Consider the following 16,351-nt stretch of genomic DNA (forward strand, 5'->3'; position numbering starts at 1 on the left):
GAGAGCACCCCTCCCATCAAGCACGGGAAAGCCTTCAGTCGCTAAAAGTCATATTAATCCAAGTGCACATTCATGGAAATATGATGTGGATCGCATCATCTCAGGTAAAATCTTGTGTTAGATTTAGTTAAATGCAGATGTTTTACTGGAAATTTTTTAAAATGCCTTTTAAACCAAAATGGACCCAAAATGAAAAGGACCCAAAAATCTTTTATAACTTACAACCTATAAATTAAACAAGACTGAAAATATGGCTTTCGTCACAGACACTCATGTAAATACACAAGCTAACTGTTCTCGCCAACACACTTCCCCTGATCACATACAGAGCTGGAAAACATATTACACACGCCCTCTCCAACTGGCAACAACAGAGCGACCACTTGCCACTAGCCTCATGCTGCAGCTAATCCTATCAGTGTATTAATTACTAATGATGAGCTGATGGAGCGAAACCCCGACTTGCTTGCAAGCTAACACCCAAGCAGACTTAATGAAATGCCAGCGCTGGGCTGATGAAGGGGCTCCGACCCTACTTAAATTGCATTAGCCCAGAGACAGAGTGAACTTTGGAGGCAATTAACTGGACTGTTAGGACAGAGAGAAAGATAGAGGCAGAGAGGGATGGGAGGTGGAAAGCAACACCGAACGGGAGAAGAAAAGAAGGGGAGATAACGGTGCAAAAGAGCTGTGGAAAATAGAAAGAGCAAAGGATTATAGGTGGAAGTGAAAACTGAACAGAATGCTAATCGGAAAAAGGAGATAAAGAAAATGAGGAGAAAGACCCAGAGAGAATACAAGTACTTAGGTAACTAGTTAGTATTTGCTGATTTAACACCTTTGAGTGAAGTTTACAAAGAGAGTTTGCTGCTTAAGAAATCTCTGCCAAAGTGGTAAATGGCCTGTATTTATATAGCGCTTTTACTAGTCCCTAAGGACCCCAAAGCGCTTTACATATCCAGTCATCCACCCATTCACACACACATTCACACACTGGTGATGGCAAGCTACATTGTAGCCACAGACACCCTGGGGCGCACTGACAGAGGCGAGGCTGCCGGACACTGGCGCCACCGGGCCCTCTGACCACCACCAGTAGGCAACGGGTGAAGTGTCTTGCCCAAGGACACAACGACCGAGACTGTCCAAGCCGGGGCTCGAACCGGCAACCTTCCGATTACAAGGCGAACTCCCAACTCTTGAGCCACGATCGCCCCGCCAAAGATCCTCTGCAAAGTATGCTACAGAGTTGTTAACTTACAAAAGTTCTTCACATCAAATGTTCAAATTATTTATTTATCCATTAGGGAGATGGCTCATTGATGAAGATTTCATTGCTCCTAACAAAGTTACTTTGTCGTAAAGCCAAACCAATGAAAATGTGTTTTAATTTGTAGTGGTGGTAACTAAATACATCTTACTCTTACTCTACAGTGTGAAAACTAATTAGAAAAACAGAACAGTTTAAGAGGCCGATGAATTCATCCTTGTCGCTTGTCAAGAGCGTTTCAGTTTGGTTTCGAGTTATAAAATGACAAGCAAGTTATTTCTTAATGCCACGGATCTCAACTTTAGCAATCTACATATCATATAAGCAAACTACAATCAGTCATGCCATGCTGTCCAGAGTCTGTTGAACACAAACAAGGCACAACCTAGTTGCTTAGCACTGACTGTTCCAAATATAGCATTCATGCATGCAAACTTAGAGCCCAATCTCAGTGTGTGAGGATGGTACCAACATTAATCACGAATGAAATGTTGCAGGTGGCAATAGTTTTGGCCTGTTACCTGTTTCCCACTAATACTGTTTAATGTGCTGTAGAGGCATTTATATAGATCAACCCTGTACTGAAGCATTTCATCTTATTCCAAGATAACAACCCTGCAATCTAAATTCATCTCTGATATTTGTTGTAATACCAAAAAGTAATCCCTCCTATCAATGCAAGCAAGCACACTCAGCAAACTTGCAAAACTACTCCTAAGACCTGGATATATTGTACTTGTCTCAATCCTACGACCATGGCAATCTTATCGTCAGCTTTTCTTTCTCCCTCTTACCCTTCAGGTCAAGAACCTGAAATCCTATTAAAGCTGCTATTACTGCAGGCACAGATTCTCTTACTGTCACATGCTTTTTACCAAACAGCTCCTCTGTGAAGCACACAACAACGGAATACTGAAAATAAGGAACTATATTACAACCGACATTGGTGAAAGTATATTTAAAAGAGGAACAGCAATAAATAGGGATTTGGAAAAGCACAGGATGATTATGCGGAGATAGAGGGACATGGAATCATAAAAAAAAAACCCAGGGAAACAACAAAAACCAAGGCAAATGCAGTTGCACGTGATATAAAATACAGGTCCTTCAGAGTCAGCTCAGGAATGATCAGCACTGTGACTGCAGTTGCCAAATCAAAGAGAAGGCTCAGTATTTCCATAGCAATGCAAAAACTCGTGAGACATTCATTCACTATTATTCAGAATGGCCACAAAGTCCATTCCATTTGGCAACCTACATTCCTGTATTTTCCTAATCTCTTATTAAACCAAGGTCACGCACACACACACACGCACCAAAAACAGCATGTCTACAAATGGTCTGCTGAATTGGTAGTACTAATAGAGAAACAAGAATTCCTGGGAATATACAAAAAAATAATGCTACAAAGCTCTCTTAGCACTTTAAATACTGGCAACAGCTGGTACCACATGGAAGAAACTCACATCTTTCAACATCTCCTGTTGTTTAAACAGCTCAGGTGAAGAATCAGCCAAATAAATATTACAGCAACATCTTGCTATGAGTTTAGCTGGATGCCAATTATATTAGTCCAATGGACTTTCACTTTGACTTCCAATTAAAGAGATGAGAGTGAGAGAGATGATGGAACACACACTTTGAATTCCATAAAAAAAAACAAAAAAAAAAAACTTAGATTCATGGGAAAATCCATGAAACAGAAACAGGGAGGCTTTGACTAATGGGTCTTCACAGCAAATAAGACTAAGCCTACAACTTCCTGTGACTGGAGTGTATGTTTGTGTGTTTGAGTGGGTAAACATGCCAAACACTTCTAAAGAGATGACAAAAAATAATAATATTAATAATAACAATAATTTTGCCAGCGCTTTTTAACCAAGATGCAAGATGTTTGGTACTTGAGTAGATTGGACTGATTTAGTTTGGGATGAGACTCAATGTGCTGAGTGCTAAGTTAAATTAAAAAGAAGGGAACCTTAATGGAAGTCAGCCTTTGTTATTCATTTCCAGCACTCCCATGTATTTCTTCCTAACTGAAGTGTCCTGATGTCACCTTTTATGCTTGGAGGAAGTGTATACTCATCTTCTGTTCTGTCCATTAGGGCCCTAACAGCTCAGCAATCAGTTCAATTATGGAAGCATCATTCACATTTTTGCAGGTGAGCACTAGTCATTGTGTAAACTAAGCAGTCAATTGGCTAAATTTAAAGGAATAAATATCACTTCATTCTCTCTCCTTGTTTCCACCTTCCTCCTCTTATTAAGTAATCTTAAAGCAGCTGAGAGAACAATCTCAGCACTTTGTTTCTCTTTTCAAGTCTTTATTGAAATCGGCTGTCTCCCACTAAATCCCTTGGCTAGTGTCTTGTCACAAAACATTGACTGATATCCCTTGCTGCCAGTTTGAAGTTAAAGCCCAAAGTGTCCTTGGCCGTCAAAGAAAAGGGTTCTGTATACACCCGGTATTGATTGTGTTCCAGAAACTTCAATAACCTTCACAAGTTCTGACAGAGCTTCAGCCACAACTACTCTCTCAGTGCTGAACTCTTGCTAAGCAGCAGGAGTTCCCACCTGGAGGGGCTGCATCTAGTCAATCTTTTGAAGGCTATCTTGCTGACAGAGGAAAGGGAGGTGTGTCTGAATGTTCACTGAAACCCTTTTTACTCGTCTGTGTCCTTGCTGTGTCCTCAACATTTTTTTTTGAAATGTAACAAACACTTTAAGTGTATTTATGCTATAAACAATAAATGTGTTTTATTCTCTTTTAAGAGATATTCAGAACAGCAGTGAATACATCAAAAGGATGAAGATTAATGGACATTATAGCTGAGCATATGCATCAGCAATGACATCGGCTGGTCTGACTGCTATCTTGAACAGGGAGCTAGATATTTTTGAATAATGGATCAAAACAAACTGATACTTAGCACATCCACAGTAAAAAGTATGGTACTCAGTTAAAGCTATGACATGAGACAGTAATACCATATAAACATACCAGCCATCCAGCAAGTAAAGGAAACCAAGCTCTTGGGCATTATCCTATACAACAAACCGCCTTGGTCTACACTCTACAATATGGCAGATATTGTATTTTATTGCATAATTTTCAAATGTCACTTATTTCTTCTTAGGATATCTCAGACTTTTCATCATCTGTTGAAAATGGATGGTTAATTGAACCTGTTCTGAATGTACTTGTGGTTCTTTACACCACGAGAATGGTAAAAACTGTAGTTTTTTATAGATTAATATGAAATGGCCTTGCTGGCCCAGTGTAATTGAGATTTATGTGGCTCATAAATTAAAATGAGCCTGACTAGATTAAGTGAAGAATTCCTTTCATTTTAAATATAGAGTTAAAACATACTGCTTATATGTGACTTATTGGTTATATTCTACTAAACTAAAAGCAACTTCGCTACATATATTAGTATGCTATGTACGTGTACTGTACACATAAAATATCTTGATCTTGAAGAGGTGGACAACTGTAATAACTCCATATGAGACACCCTTTATTCAAAAGATTATTCACACATATCGTATAACCATCAACAACTAAAGACAATTATTGCTAAAACATATGTCATACGTCAATGTTCAGTGATTTTTTACGTATCTGGATTATGTGTGTGTGTGTGTGTGTGTGTGTGTGTGTGTGTGTGTGTGTGTGTGTGTGTGTGTGTGTGTGTGTGTGCGCGCGTCTATTGGGAGGGGGGTCCACAGACATGGTAGACTTCCCTCCACTCCGCAATATGTAAATATTACAGTCTTTGGAGGCCAGAACAAATGTGACACATTGATTAAAATGTTGGGTGAGAACAACATAGCGATGTCTCTGCTTCATATTTAATTAAAGGAGCTTATTGTCTTCTGGCTCCTCTCTGGCAATTCACTTCTACTCATTTTCACTCTGTTGATGGGCTGATTTCGTACAATGCATATTTAAGCCACTTGTGTGTTCATATTTTTTTTTGATACAAACAAAACAAACCCCTTTTATTATTCAATAGCACAAAAAAGGATTAATTCATGAAGCAGATATGGATCAAGCTATAGGCTCTCTTCCTAACCAAAATACCCTAAATGACCAGGCAAATAATCAGGAACACAAGAACAAAAGAAAATAGTAGAAAACTCTGTAGGAAATTCATGGAAGCAAGATATCCTAAGCACTCTGAGAAGTAAGAGTATTACAGGGAGGGAGGATTTAAGAAAATATAGCATGAGGCAGGAAAAAGCAATCGTATTAAAGTTTCCTTTTTTAATATTTCAATCATTATTTAGAGCAACATAAAAAAACTTCAGTCCACCCTTGTAGTAAATTTACCTTTTGCTTTAGTAGAAAATATTAATAGCTTGTGTTCCCTTGTGAAGTTTCAATAGTCTAGGAATCAGTTCTTTGGGAAGACTAATGGTGAACATCCATATTTTCAAATACAGTCTCAAACATCCTTGTGTGCAGAGAGGAAACCACTCATTAAAAGTATTATTTGCACTCTGGTCACACACCAGAGGAGACAATGGTTTCAGCAAGCAGTCACACAATCAAAAATCCTTGTAGTATGTGTAAATGGCAAGCTAATTAACAAACTTTTAGGCCTCAAACCCAACAGAAGACGAGGTCAAAGGGTGATGATGGACGCCACTAGCCAGACTGCTAAATATAGATTTAATAACATTCTCACTGGACAGTCTTGATTAAGAATGTACGTAAAGGTTTATGAACTGTGAGATTTTATGAACTATGCTATCCAATTACCTGGTAACGTATTGCTGCTTCCATCTAGGTCACAATTCTAATGAAAGTGATGGATTTTCTCCTTTGGTATATATAAAATGTTGTTTTGACTAAAATTTTAATTCAGACATCATCATATTAAACAGTCCAGGCCTGCTTAACTGTCTGATGTCGTAGTATATTTTCGATGTCAAAAGAGAAACTTGATAAATATGTATGGATATACCAAAATTCCAGTGCGTTATTTCTTTGACAAAACAGAGTGCTTTGAAGAAAAGCATCGTTTCTGGTGAAAAAAGACGGAAAAAATTGTCATGGATAGATAGCGAGTAGGAAGGGCATTTGGTGACATGTGCTTAGAAATGTAACTTCAGTGGCGGCGTAAATAATCAATAGATATACTTGCACACATTATACAGAGAGCCACTAGGAAAAACTGCAAAGTGGCATTTAAAACACTACTTCCAGCCTCAAAACTACTGATTACCATACAGTCTTTCATGCTTTGAATCAATACTTCCACACTGAAATAAACAACCAACAGAAGCATCTCAGGCTTTTCTGAACATGGATTAGGACCATTACATGCATCCTGACTTTAGAAATCTTGTTTACCCGCTCCCCATTCTAAGCCTACCGGGCCCCAGTCACACACTGATGAACGGAGTCTCTCTGCCAAGGCCTTGTAACTAGGTGCACCGTGTGTTTCTGTCAGCTCTTGCATCTGTCTACTGGTATGTCATGTGGAAAGGTCAACCTGGTTGCTCTCAAAGAGGGGAAAAAAATAACACCCACCAAGAGGTTTCTGCCCATCAAACATGTGAACTGCAATAAGAGGCACAAGACAGGCTGGGATTCAAATAATTTAAGGGCAAAAGGATAAAGCATATTAGTAAAGCTAGTGGTAAAAGGTTTGGGTTTTAACAAGTCTCTCCTACTTCACTGATACCTTTGCAAATACAGAACTAACAAGATGCCTGAGTATTTCCTCACCTTTTAGTGGGGATTCTTCCTATTTGGACCCTTTAGCCTTCTGTCTTAATTTGTGTTATACAGTTGTGGATACTCATTAAAATGGCCAGAATCTTAAAATAATAAGGCCAGTGTATGTACTAGTACTGTAATGTGTGATGTCAGTGAGAGAGGATATCCTTAATATGGGCATCTCAGGCACACAGCTGTGACTGACAGCACATAGACCCCTCCCATCTCCTGTTTTGTTTTTGAGGGGCAGTCAATCACATCAAAGTTCTGCAGTAGTACTTTTTAGGAAGCCCCACTTTAAAACCTGATAAAGATTCACGTTGCACAATTGTTATCAATCGATCAACAAACTACCATTCATTTACATCTAAAAATAGTTAACTATATTAATTCAAGTTGGTATCATATCTGTGTCCAACCGTTCAGGGACTCATGCCAGCAGTTTGGCCCAACTCTATGGTGCGAGAACTACTAGCTTCAAGAAAGCAGGTGTGAAATAAACCAGCTTGTTTCAGCCCAGTATGTGATAAATAAGAATTATTTTGAGCTGTGAATCATTCAAAACAGTTCTAGTTGAGTTAGAGAATAAAAAATATGGAGCTAGTCAGCACACAAAATTTGAAAGTATTACTTTTAGGTGGCCTATTCTGCAGCGGAACATTAAATGGAACATTAAATAAGAGTTAAAGTATTTATGCAAAACTAAAGAGAAACAAACTCAAGTGAAATGCATAATGAGTGACTAACATAAAGCTCACAACTAAAGTCTGGCTGGTGCTGAGAAGGCTCCTGCCCCTTTGTGGGTCTTAAGGCGTGAGATAAGAACTGGCTCAGTATCTAATAAAATTTAACAGAGCCACTATGGGAGCAGTAGGAATTTAATTTCTCTCATTGCTGATATGTGACTCTCTAAGACAGAGTGGGCTAAACGAAGGGGGTGAAAGTGAGTGTGGGAGTTGCGAGAGAGAAAAAGAAAGCCAGATAATGAGATTAAGGAGGAAATTACAAAGAGCAAGAGGGGTATGCACAAGGTATTGGGAAATTGAGAGACTGTAATACAGAGGCAACAGGAATGAAGCTGAAGGAAAGAGGAAGGGAAATGGAAATGCAGGATCATAGAGAAAGACGAATGAACATGCAGGGAAATGGCAAGGGGAAGGAGGGATGGACTACAGGCCTTTTTATTGATATAATCAGTCAGGAAATAATAACACGAGTGACTGAATAAGAAAACCTCATCTCACATAATGAGTATTCTAATCAAGAGATTACATTATCTCCCATCGCAGAGCCAGGGGACAGTGGAGGCCCTGGCAACTGGGTGTTGGCAGTGGTCGAATGCAAGTGAATGGTTTAATGTCTTATATAATGATGCTGGTAGAGCAGAGCAATTATAGTGCATGCCTATGCTGTTTCACACCCTAGAAACCCATACACACACCTAAACATGCCTTCATTTGTGCATCTATGCATGCCAGCTGGAAAAAGGACTAAAGTAATTGGAAGCAGAAGAGTGCGTGAGTTAGAAATAGATGGGTTTACAATTTAGCATTCTGTCATTTTATTTATTTTTACATTTGTATGATCAGTAATGAAAGTAGCAGTAATATGTCCAATCAATTACAATGGCAACATTAAAGGCATCCAGGTAGACCCTTGGAGAAAGTTTCTTCCCTGTTTTTATAGATTCCACTCAAAAAAAAACAAAACAAAACCTGCTGTGTTCATATTTTTTATATATGTATTCACACTGCATCTAAATAGATCCATGAGAACAGCCTATTAATATTAAAGAAGAAGCATCTCATCCACTCTAACAATATCAGATGCAGATAAGTACATGTGTAGTTATCTTTTGCAAAATCGGTCGGAAAAAATGTCATAAATATCAATCACCCAATCAAGGATGAAACACAATCAAGGTGCATCGGTGTGTTTTTTTACCCATTGTTAGGTATAAACACAAACTGGGACACAGACGCATGCCAACTGTCACAGATTTTCCTCTGAGAGTCACTATCGGGTCAACTGAACAGCTGCTCACCCCCCCTCATCCAATCAGACAGGAGCAAGGATCAAGAACCGAGCATAACTACACGCCAATTAAAGAACCTTAAATTAATCCAAGCAATCAAGCCTCCTCTGTATTTTTCTCTAGCTACTCCTTGCTGACAGACTGAATGCCATCCATCACATTGCTGCCTGTTTCTCTACTGATTAATTTACTATAAGTGAAAGTGCTACAAGATTGCTATAAGAAGGGGGTTGGGGGGGATAAATCTAGAGTGAACAAATCACTGTGGCACTGAATGAAAAATAAAAGCCAGAGGGTATGTTAGCGTGGGAAAAGAAAACAAACAGGTCCCATTTCTAAACAGATAAATAGCCCAATAATGGTTGTATACTTTAAGTTGTAACGGTACATGTAAGAGCCACTGTAGAAGGATAATATATCTCAGAATAAATTACAAATCTATTTTAATCTACTGGCCATAAAGACATGGTAAAGTTAAACTGTTTCATATTATTCAAGCTCCTCAGACAGATGACTAAAATATTCCTAATTATTCTGCATAGCTTCATTTTATTTACATCTGTTTTTGTACACTTCATTGTCAGATATCGACTGCATTTCTTTCATCATTGCTGTTGCCAACTAACCTGCAGTACAGTCTGGATCTTAGCAGAGACATCTGCTTGCTCGTACAGCTTGATGCCCTCTTCTTGGGCCTGCACCCCGATGTGTTTCAGGTGGGTAAGCACCACACTGTGAGCCTGGGCCACTGCCTTGAACTTATCGAACAAGAGCTCAAGCAGTTCCAGCAGAAGCCTGCAGAGGGAGCCAGACAGAGCAGAAAGGAAGAGAGGAAGAGAAGGGAAGGGAAGGGGTCAGGAGAGTCAGGAGTAAATAGAGACACGGGGAGAGGATAGAAAGGAGAAAGTGAAGTACAATTACAAAAACTTCAAACAGCATTAAATGGTATATTTAATTGTTTTATTAAAAAATTAATCTGCAGTATAATGTTTATTTAATAAGCATTTCACAAGGATCTTTATTGTCTATACAGGAACTAAAATAGACAACCAGCATTACTTCTACTGGGCACTTTATTTGTTAGGAAAATGTATGTCTTCCGCAGTAAATCACATGACTTGAGATTTCCATGTAAGTAAATTAGAGAGCTACAGGTGTTCTAAGGCAGCTTGTCAAGGTTATAGAATTATTTCCTACCTTTGACAAACAATCCCCAAAAGTCAAAATACACAGATTTCCACCTGTGAAGACCACTCTGTCATGTTTGCTTAAGCTTCACAATTAAGAAAATCCATTAAAACTACTGCGGAACAGTGAAAGGTTTGATAATAGTATGATCCAGGTTTCAAATTATCTTTCTCTAGTATGACATTAAACAATACAAGTACAAGTACAACAAGCTACTGTGAGGAATGTATGCAAATGCTTTATAACATCAAGGGTGAAAAAAAGCTCATCTAAACTGTCCAAAACAGCAGAAAAATAACATATAGCTAATAACAGATAATCTACCCATGAAAAAGACCATTGAGACCACTTCAAATGACCAATATTCCAGGAAGCCGTTTTCATTTACAGTTTTCCATTTAACCGGGACTATAAAAAAACAAAAAAAAAAACAAGTGAGCTTCCCAGCCTGGACTCAAATGAACAGGCACTCTCATTACTTCTAAATGGCTCTGACTGAAGAAGAGAGCACAGCCAAAACCAAACTGACCTTCCACTTGATCTGAGTGCTACAGCCTGGATGGTCTCATCTACACTAATGCTTTCATCCAGACTTTGCTACATCTAGTTTCTACACAAGGGCAAAGCTTTCAAGGTAAAGAGGGAACACAGGTTACATTAGTTGAGCGTGAATGGCTTCCTAGTGCAACCAAGCTAGGAAGTAGCAGTGTTAAAGTTAAATTTAATCACTATTTGTCTAACGTTGGTCTGTCGGTACTCTCCTCTGCCATTTAATTAAGTTTTATTCAATTGAAAGCAACAGAGAGATTTTGTTTTATTGCAATTTATTTCAGTATTTTGTAGCTTGTCCGTTTTTTGTAATGTTACCATCCTCAGAGTTTTGGGAAGCAGCCAAGATTTTCGGTGAAGGTATAAAGGAAATAGAGAGGCAAGATGCATGTTTCAATGGGGACCATTTTGGTTGGTTGTCTGTCACTACACCCACAGTAACACAAGCAAATGTTATTAATGGAGAGAAACAGAGGAACAAATCACTATGAGCTATAACTCCGTGACACAAAGACAGGGACCTTGAAATGCCAATGACTCTCATGTATAAACATAAATGATATATGATCACCAATCTCCAAAAATATAAGCATAAAAAAACTACATAATCATGCATACATGCATAAAGTTGGGCACCCAAAAGTTACGGCTCTGACTTTGACACTGCTTTTTTTGTTTAATCCCCAAGCACACTCTAACCACCCCGGCCCTTACACCCACAAACACACCTAGCTACGTGTAGACGGACAAACAAAGTGTAAACAGTCCTCCTCATTATCTCCCAGTGGAGTCCAACCTAATCCATATTGTCTGTTCTTTGAGACCACACTTCTCATTTCCTCTCCCGATCGAAGTTGACACACACGGCTGATGAAGAACCAGGAGAAATGGCAGGGAGCACACAAAGACGTAAAGTCCCCAGGACTGCATGTGTTTCATATTGGAAGGACAACAATAGTATCTAAATTAGATTACCATCAGGTTGGTGCTAAGTCACAGATAATTTAATTATTGTTAGAGGTCTAAAGAGTGTCAAAAGGCTCCTCTTGAGATATTAAATGTACCAGGTTATCTCAGTCATCCTGCTGTCATAGACAAATGGACACACAGAGCAAAAGTTGATTCACGTGGAATCAGTCTTCCTCTAGATGATGGCAAGGACCACTAAATGGGAAAAATGAGTCCAAAAAAAAAGTCCATCCTATGTTCACTGTGGTTTTCCTGTTTTGCTTTGTTTTGTTTGTTTTCTTAGTTTGAATTGAAAATACTGTTATTAATATTCTGTGTTTTATTGGAAAAAACATCCTCACTTTAAATCAGTTTTCTTAATTGTTTATTCAGATTTCATTTAGAATCTACTATGTAATATCAGTATCAGTATTCACTTTGTTTACCACTATCATCCCATCAGCAAATAATGATGGAAGAAGCTGATGTTTATTTGTTATGCCCAGTAAATCCTGCAGTCTTTTTATCTCTCATCCAGTAAGAGAAATTTGTATTGTTATTGTTATTTGAGACACTGAAACGAAGACTTGAAAAATAGAAGTTTTTGATTGTTTTTGTTGTTTTGTTTTGTTTGTTTGTTTGTTTGTTTGGTTGTTGTTGGTTGGTTGGGGTTATAACAGCAAACAATACACCAGCAGCCAGAGATCATACGTCCTCCAATCCACGAACACATGCACTGGCTATTAACTAGCTGTAATTTTAAACATAAGTATTGCAGTTAGCCCAGAAGCTCAAGAATCACTAAAACCTTAAGAAATATCATTGGATTAGGGTCATGACTTTGGTGCATGAAGACGGAAGCTATATGAAGATGATCTAGATGCAGGAGTTGTAAAGGAAAATAAACTTTCAGTGAGGTGGTCAGTGAGGATGTGAATGAGAACATAAACCTCCAAGAGCAAGCCACACACTGCTGTTTATGCTATTAAGCTCTTAAGTGTTGCCTGCTAGTCTGCTGTACTATAAAATATAGTGTGCAATATTCAAGACCATTGTTCTCTACAATTGGTACATTGGTTGGAGTTTCCATAGCAACAAGCATTGACTTTAAATTGAAGTGAGCATAGGGAAAACTAGGTGTGTACGCATCCAAATACAAACACACACACACACACACAACCTCAAAGTGTTAAATGCTCACACACGTATACTCATGAAGGCAACTTAAAACAATCAGCAAGCAGCAGAACTGGAAACAAGCTACATGGTAGCCTATTACACTGAGGTCAGACAAGATTCAGTAGGCAACAGAAGAAGTAAGGCAGACAAGGCTGGAGAGAACATCCCTGACAGAAAACAAGACGTTCCTCTTAAATGGTTCAGGATCAGTGGACTGAGACCTGTGCTTCTCAAGTCTGCTCACTGTATGTGTATGTCTGCAGGAGCTGACGTGACTGCTTTTAAAATGTAGCAGCCCTCTACGGCAGGTGTGAAATTGTTTGTGTGTGTATGGGTGTGTTTAGCCATGACTTGTCTACGTTTAAAGCAGCAGAGTATCTGTTTTCATGGTCTAAAGCAGGTGTGTCTGCAGTCCTAGCCGCTACTATGTTTCACACCTGGTTGACTGTCTGACTATGAACACTATGGGACTGCATTCTAAACACACTGACTGTTGCCTTTACTGTCAGCTCTAAGTATAACTTAAGGATCCACTCTATGCAATAACAAAAGTGAATGCTGACTATAATACAGTGAATATTAGTATAATTAATATAATGTTGGGTGCTTCCCAAAACTCTGAGAATGGTAACATTACAAAAAACAGACAAGCTACAAAACCCTGAAGCTACCGCATCAACAGGAATAGCTTTTACCAATCATTAGGGAGGGAGGCCACATTTTATTCAACACCTTAAAAATTGAGGCTAGAAAAATATTATGACTACAGAAGAATAAACAATGGGATAAATGATGGGAATGCAAGTGGGAGCTTTGTTAGTCTTTTTAAGGTAAACAACAGTAGCTGCACATTGTTATTTACACTGACCATTTTGGCATATAGTTCTAATGCTACTTACCATCCCTATCAGGCAAACATTATCATTTCAAAAGGACTGCTTTCATCTTTCCACATAACAGGTTATAGTTCCCCTTTTATGCCCATCTACTGTCTGAAACTCCCTTCCCCTCCACATTTGCTATTTAACCCTTTAAAGTCTGAAATATGATCCAACTGCCAGAAAATTCGAATTTTCTGAAAATAGAGTTTATTAAATCATCTGAAAAATTGTTTTTTTTAATCATTACATTTTAATTTCCATATATGACTTTTAATTTCTATTGTATGTGCTAAGTATGCCTTTTTTTAAATGCTTGAAAATGTATTGTGCAATTTTTGTGCAGTTTAAGGGATTAATATTAACCTTCAGCTTCATATTTTCTGATCTGTAGCAAATCTCTTTCGTCAGTTATTCTTCAGCAGTGCATTACGCCATTACTTTACCTTGGCTGGCTCTCCTGGGCCAGGTTTTCTCCCCTTTGGTAAGCATGGTCTGCTATCTGAGTGGTAGACCTCTTGACAATCTGTTTCAGCTCAGGTTCCAGCCGTTCCATTATGGCTTTAATGGTCTCTGGAAGCTTCTTCAACTTGGCCAGAGCCTAAAGAAAATGAACAATATGCCAATATTTTTACTTCAACCAAATGACAGAACAAAACATTAAGTTTACAATTAATAGCATGCGTCATGTGTGTGCACATGAATGTACCCTGATAAGGATGCCCATGAACTCAGCACTGTTCTCCTCTGGGTCCCCCTCAGTAAGGTCTGACTGGTTTAAGTCCCGAATATCTTGCTGCAGTTCATGCACTATAAGAGGTATACCCATACAGACACACTTGTTACCATATGGTGTACATTATTATATTTGTACAAGCACAAAAGATCCAATTATTTCAGTGATAGATAAATGTACAAAAATAATCAAGAACAACAAATAAATTCAGTTTTACACCACTTCGTTATCTTTTAAGAACACACAACTGCACCTAACCCCACCCTAATCCCCCTTTCATCTGACTTAGTAGACAAATTGAGAAAGGCGGTATCGAGTGATGCTCTAATTTCCATTAGATGGGGCCTCCCAATTCCCCATCAAAGCACGTTAAGAGAGTTAATGTTTATGGCAAGTTAATGGACTTTGGGTGTATTTCCTCTTTTCAGCCATTGCAACTGTAGTTTGTGTAATAATTATGACAATTATCATCTACAAATGAGGTGCTCTAATGCTATTAGACAAAATGGCAAGCTAGGGCATTGATGGAAGCCCGTTGCTGTGTCGTGACCACAGTTGTTAACATGACGGTATGTAGGCACTTACTGCCTGCTGGCAGCTAATTGCCAGTGTTCTCTTTGCATAATATTGAGAAAACTGTGGTTTAGCTATTACTTAGAGGCCTACAGCGTGGGAGACTTGAGCAGATATTTAAAATGTATTAGTGGTAATTTGTACATTTGCGTATTTATGTTTTTTGAGGTCATGACATACACATGCATGCTGATGAGCTGGGCAGAGTAAATAACAGTAGGTGGAGTAAATGACATGATTTAAATGGTAGATGGCTACCTAGGAAATGCTAAACACGCAAAAGAAGAGGAAGAGACAAAGACTGAGAATGACTGAAAGAACCACTTTATAAAACAACTGCTGAATGGCACAGAAATGTTGACTGTACCATACCTTTCAGGGAAACCTTGCCCACAGATGGTAATTATATGCTAATGTTGTTGTTAATCTGTCAGTTGATGCAGCAACGAGATAAAAATGCCTTTGGTATGTACAGTATGGTGCATTGTTGCCTGGTATCCACAGAGCTAAAAACAACACGATGAGTTGCTAACTCAGAATGCCAAGAGTGGGTGTTGGAGAGAAAAAAAAGTGCCAGGCTTAATATAAAAACTCAGAAACACCAAGGGAACACCAAGTTATTGCTGGATTAACTTTTTTCATTATCTTCTTGTTTGCGTTCCTCTGTGCTCTGCCTGGAAGGAATGTGGCTCTGACTGTACGCCCCTACAACCAAGAGAGGATTCATACATTTCTGAATACAGTCTACATTATCAGTCTCTGTTACAGCGCTGGTTAGCAGTTTGAGGGTAATAAATGCTGCTCCCTGCTGTGAAGGCACACATACTGGGTGACTAATGGTACAGGTAGGGGGGCAAGATGATTATAATGTTAGCGAGAGAGATATATGTTGTGATCATAGCTGAAGAAATGTGGGTGTGAGCCGTGTATCTCTGCAACAAGACATTTGTGACATGTTTAGTCTTTTGTATCAAAGTATGGATCAGTGGTTTCTGTGTGCATTCAGTGTGTACGTATCCATAATGACATGCAAATGGATGTAATTCAGTGCAACACTAATGACTTCATTATCACTAAGAATATCAGCATAGTGAAAATAGCATAGCAGGATAAAATTCACACGCAATGTTTTTGGATGAAACCAATAAAACTGCCAGTTGATGTCTTCCTTTCTCTGGTTTTTCTAATGTGTTCAGTTTTAATCGAGGGAAAGCATATGATTTATGGTTTTTCATGAAACCGTGTTCTACCTACGACTTTGTTT

The 16,351-nt window shown here is 38.6% G+C and overlaps 1 protein-coding gene across 1 annotated transcript in view; it reads right to left on the bottom strand.

The window, feature by feature from the left end:
- exoc4 (exocyst complex component 4) overlaps positions 1 to 16,351 on the bottom strand; it is a 143,964-nt gene that overhangs the window by 115,107 nt on the left and 12,506 nt on the right. Inside the window, exons 6-8 of the mRNA XM_085436359.1 lie at positions 14,488 to 14,588; positions 14,225 to 14,379; positions 9,663 to 9,831 (exon numbers count right to left, since the gene is read on the bottom strand). Coding sequence (XP_085292485.1) covers positions 9,663 to 9,831; positions 14,225 to 14,379; positions 14,488 to 14,588 — 425 coding nt within the window. The remainder of the gene's footprint in view (positions 1 to 9,662; positions 9,832 to 14,224; positions 14,380 to 14,487; positions 14,589 to 16,351) is intronic.

The sequence above is a fragment of the Copadichromis virginalis genome, linkage group LG17 (genome assembly GCF_057382275.1).
Source record: "Copadichromis virginalis isolate Kocher_CV1m ecotype Utaka linkage group LG17, C_Virginalis_male_GT1.1, whole genome shotgun sequence".
Taxonomy (NCBI): Eukaryota; Metazoa; Chordata; class Actinopteri; order Cichliformes; family Cichlidae; genus Copadichromis; species Copadichromis virginalis.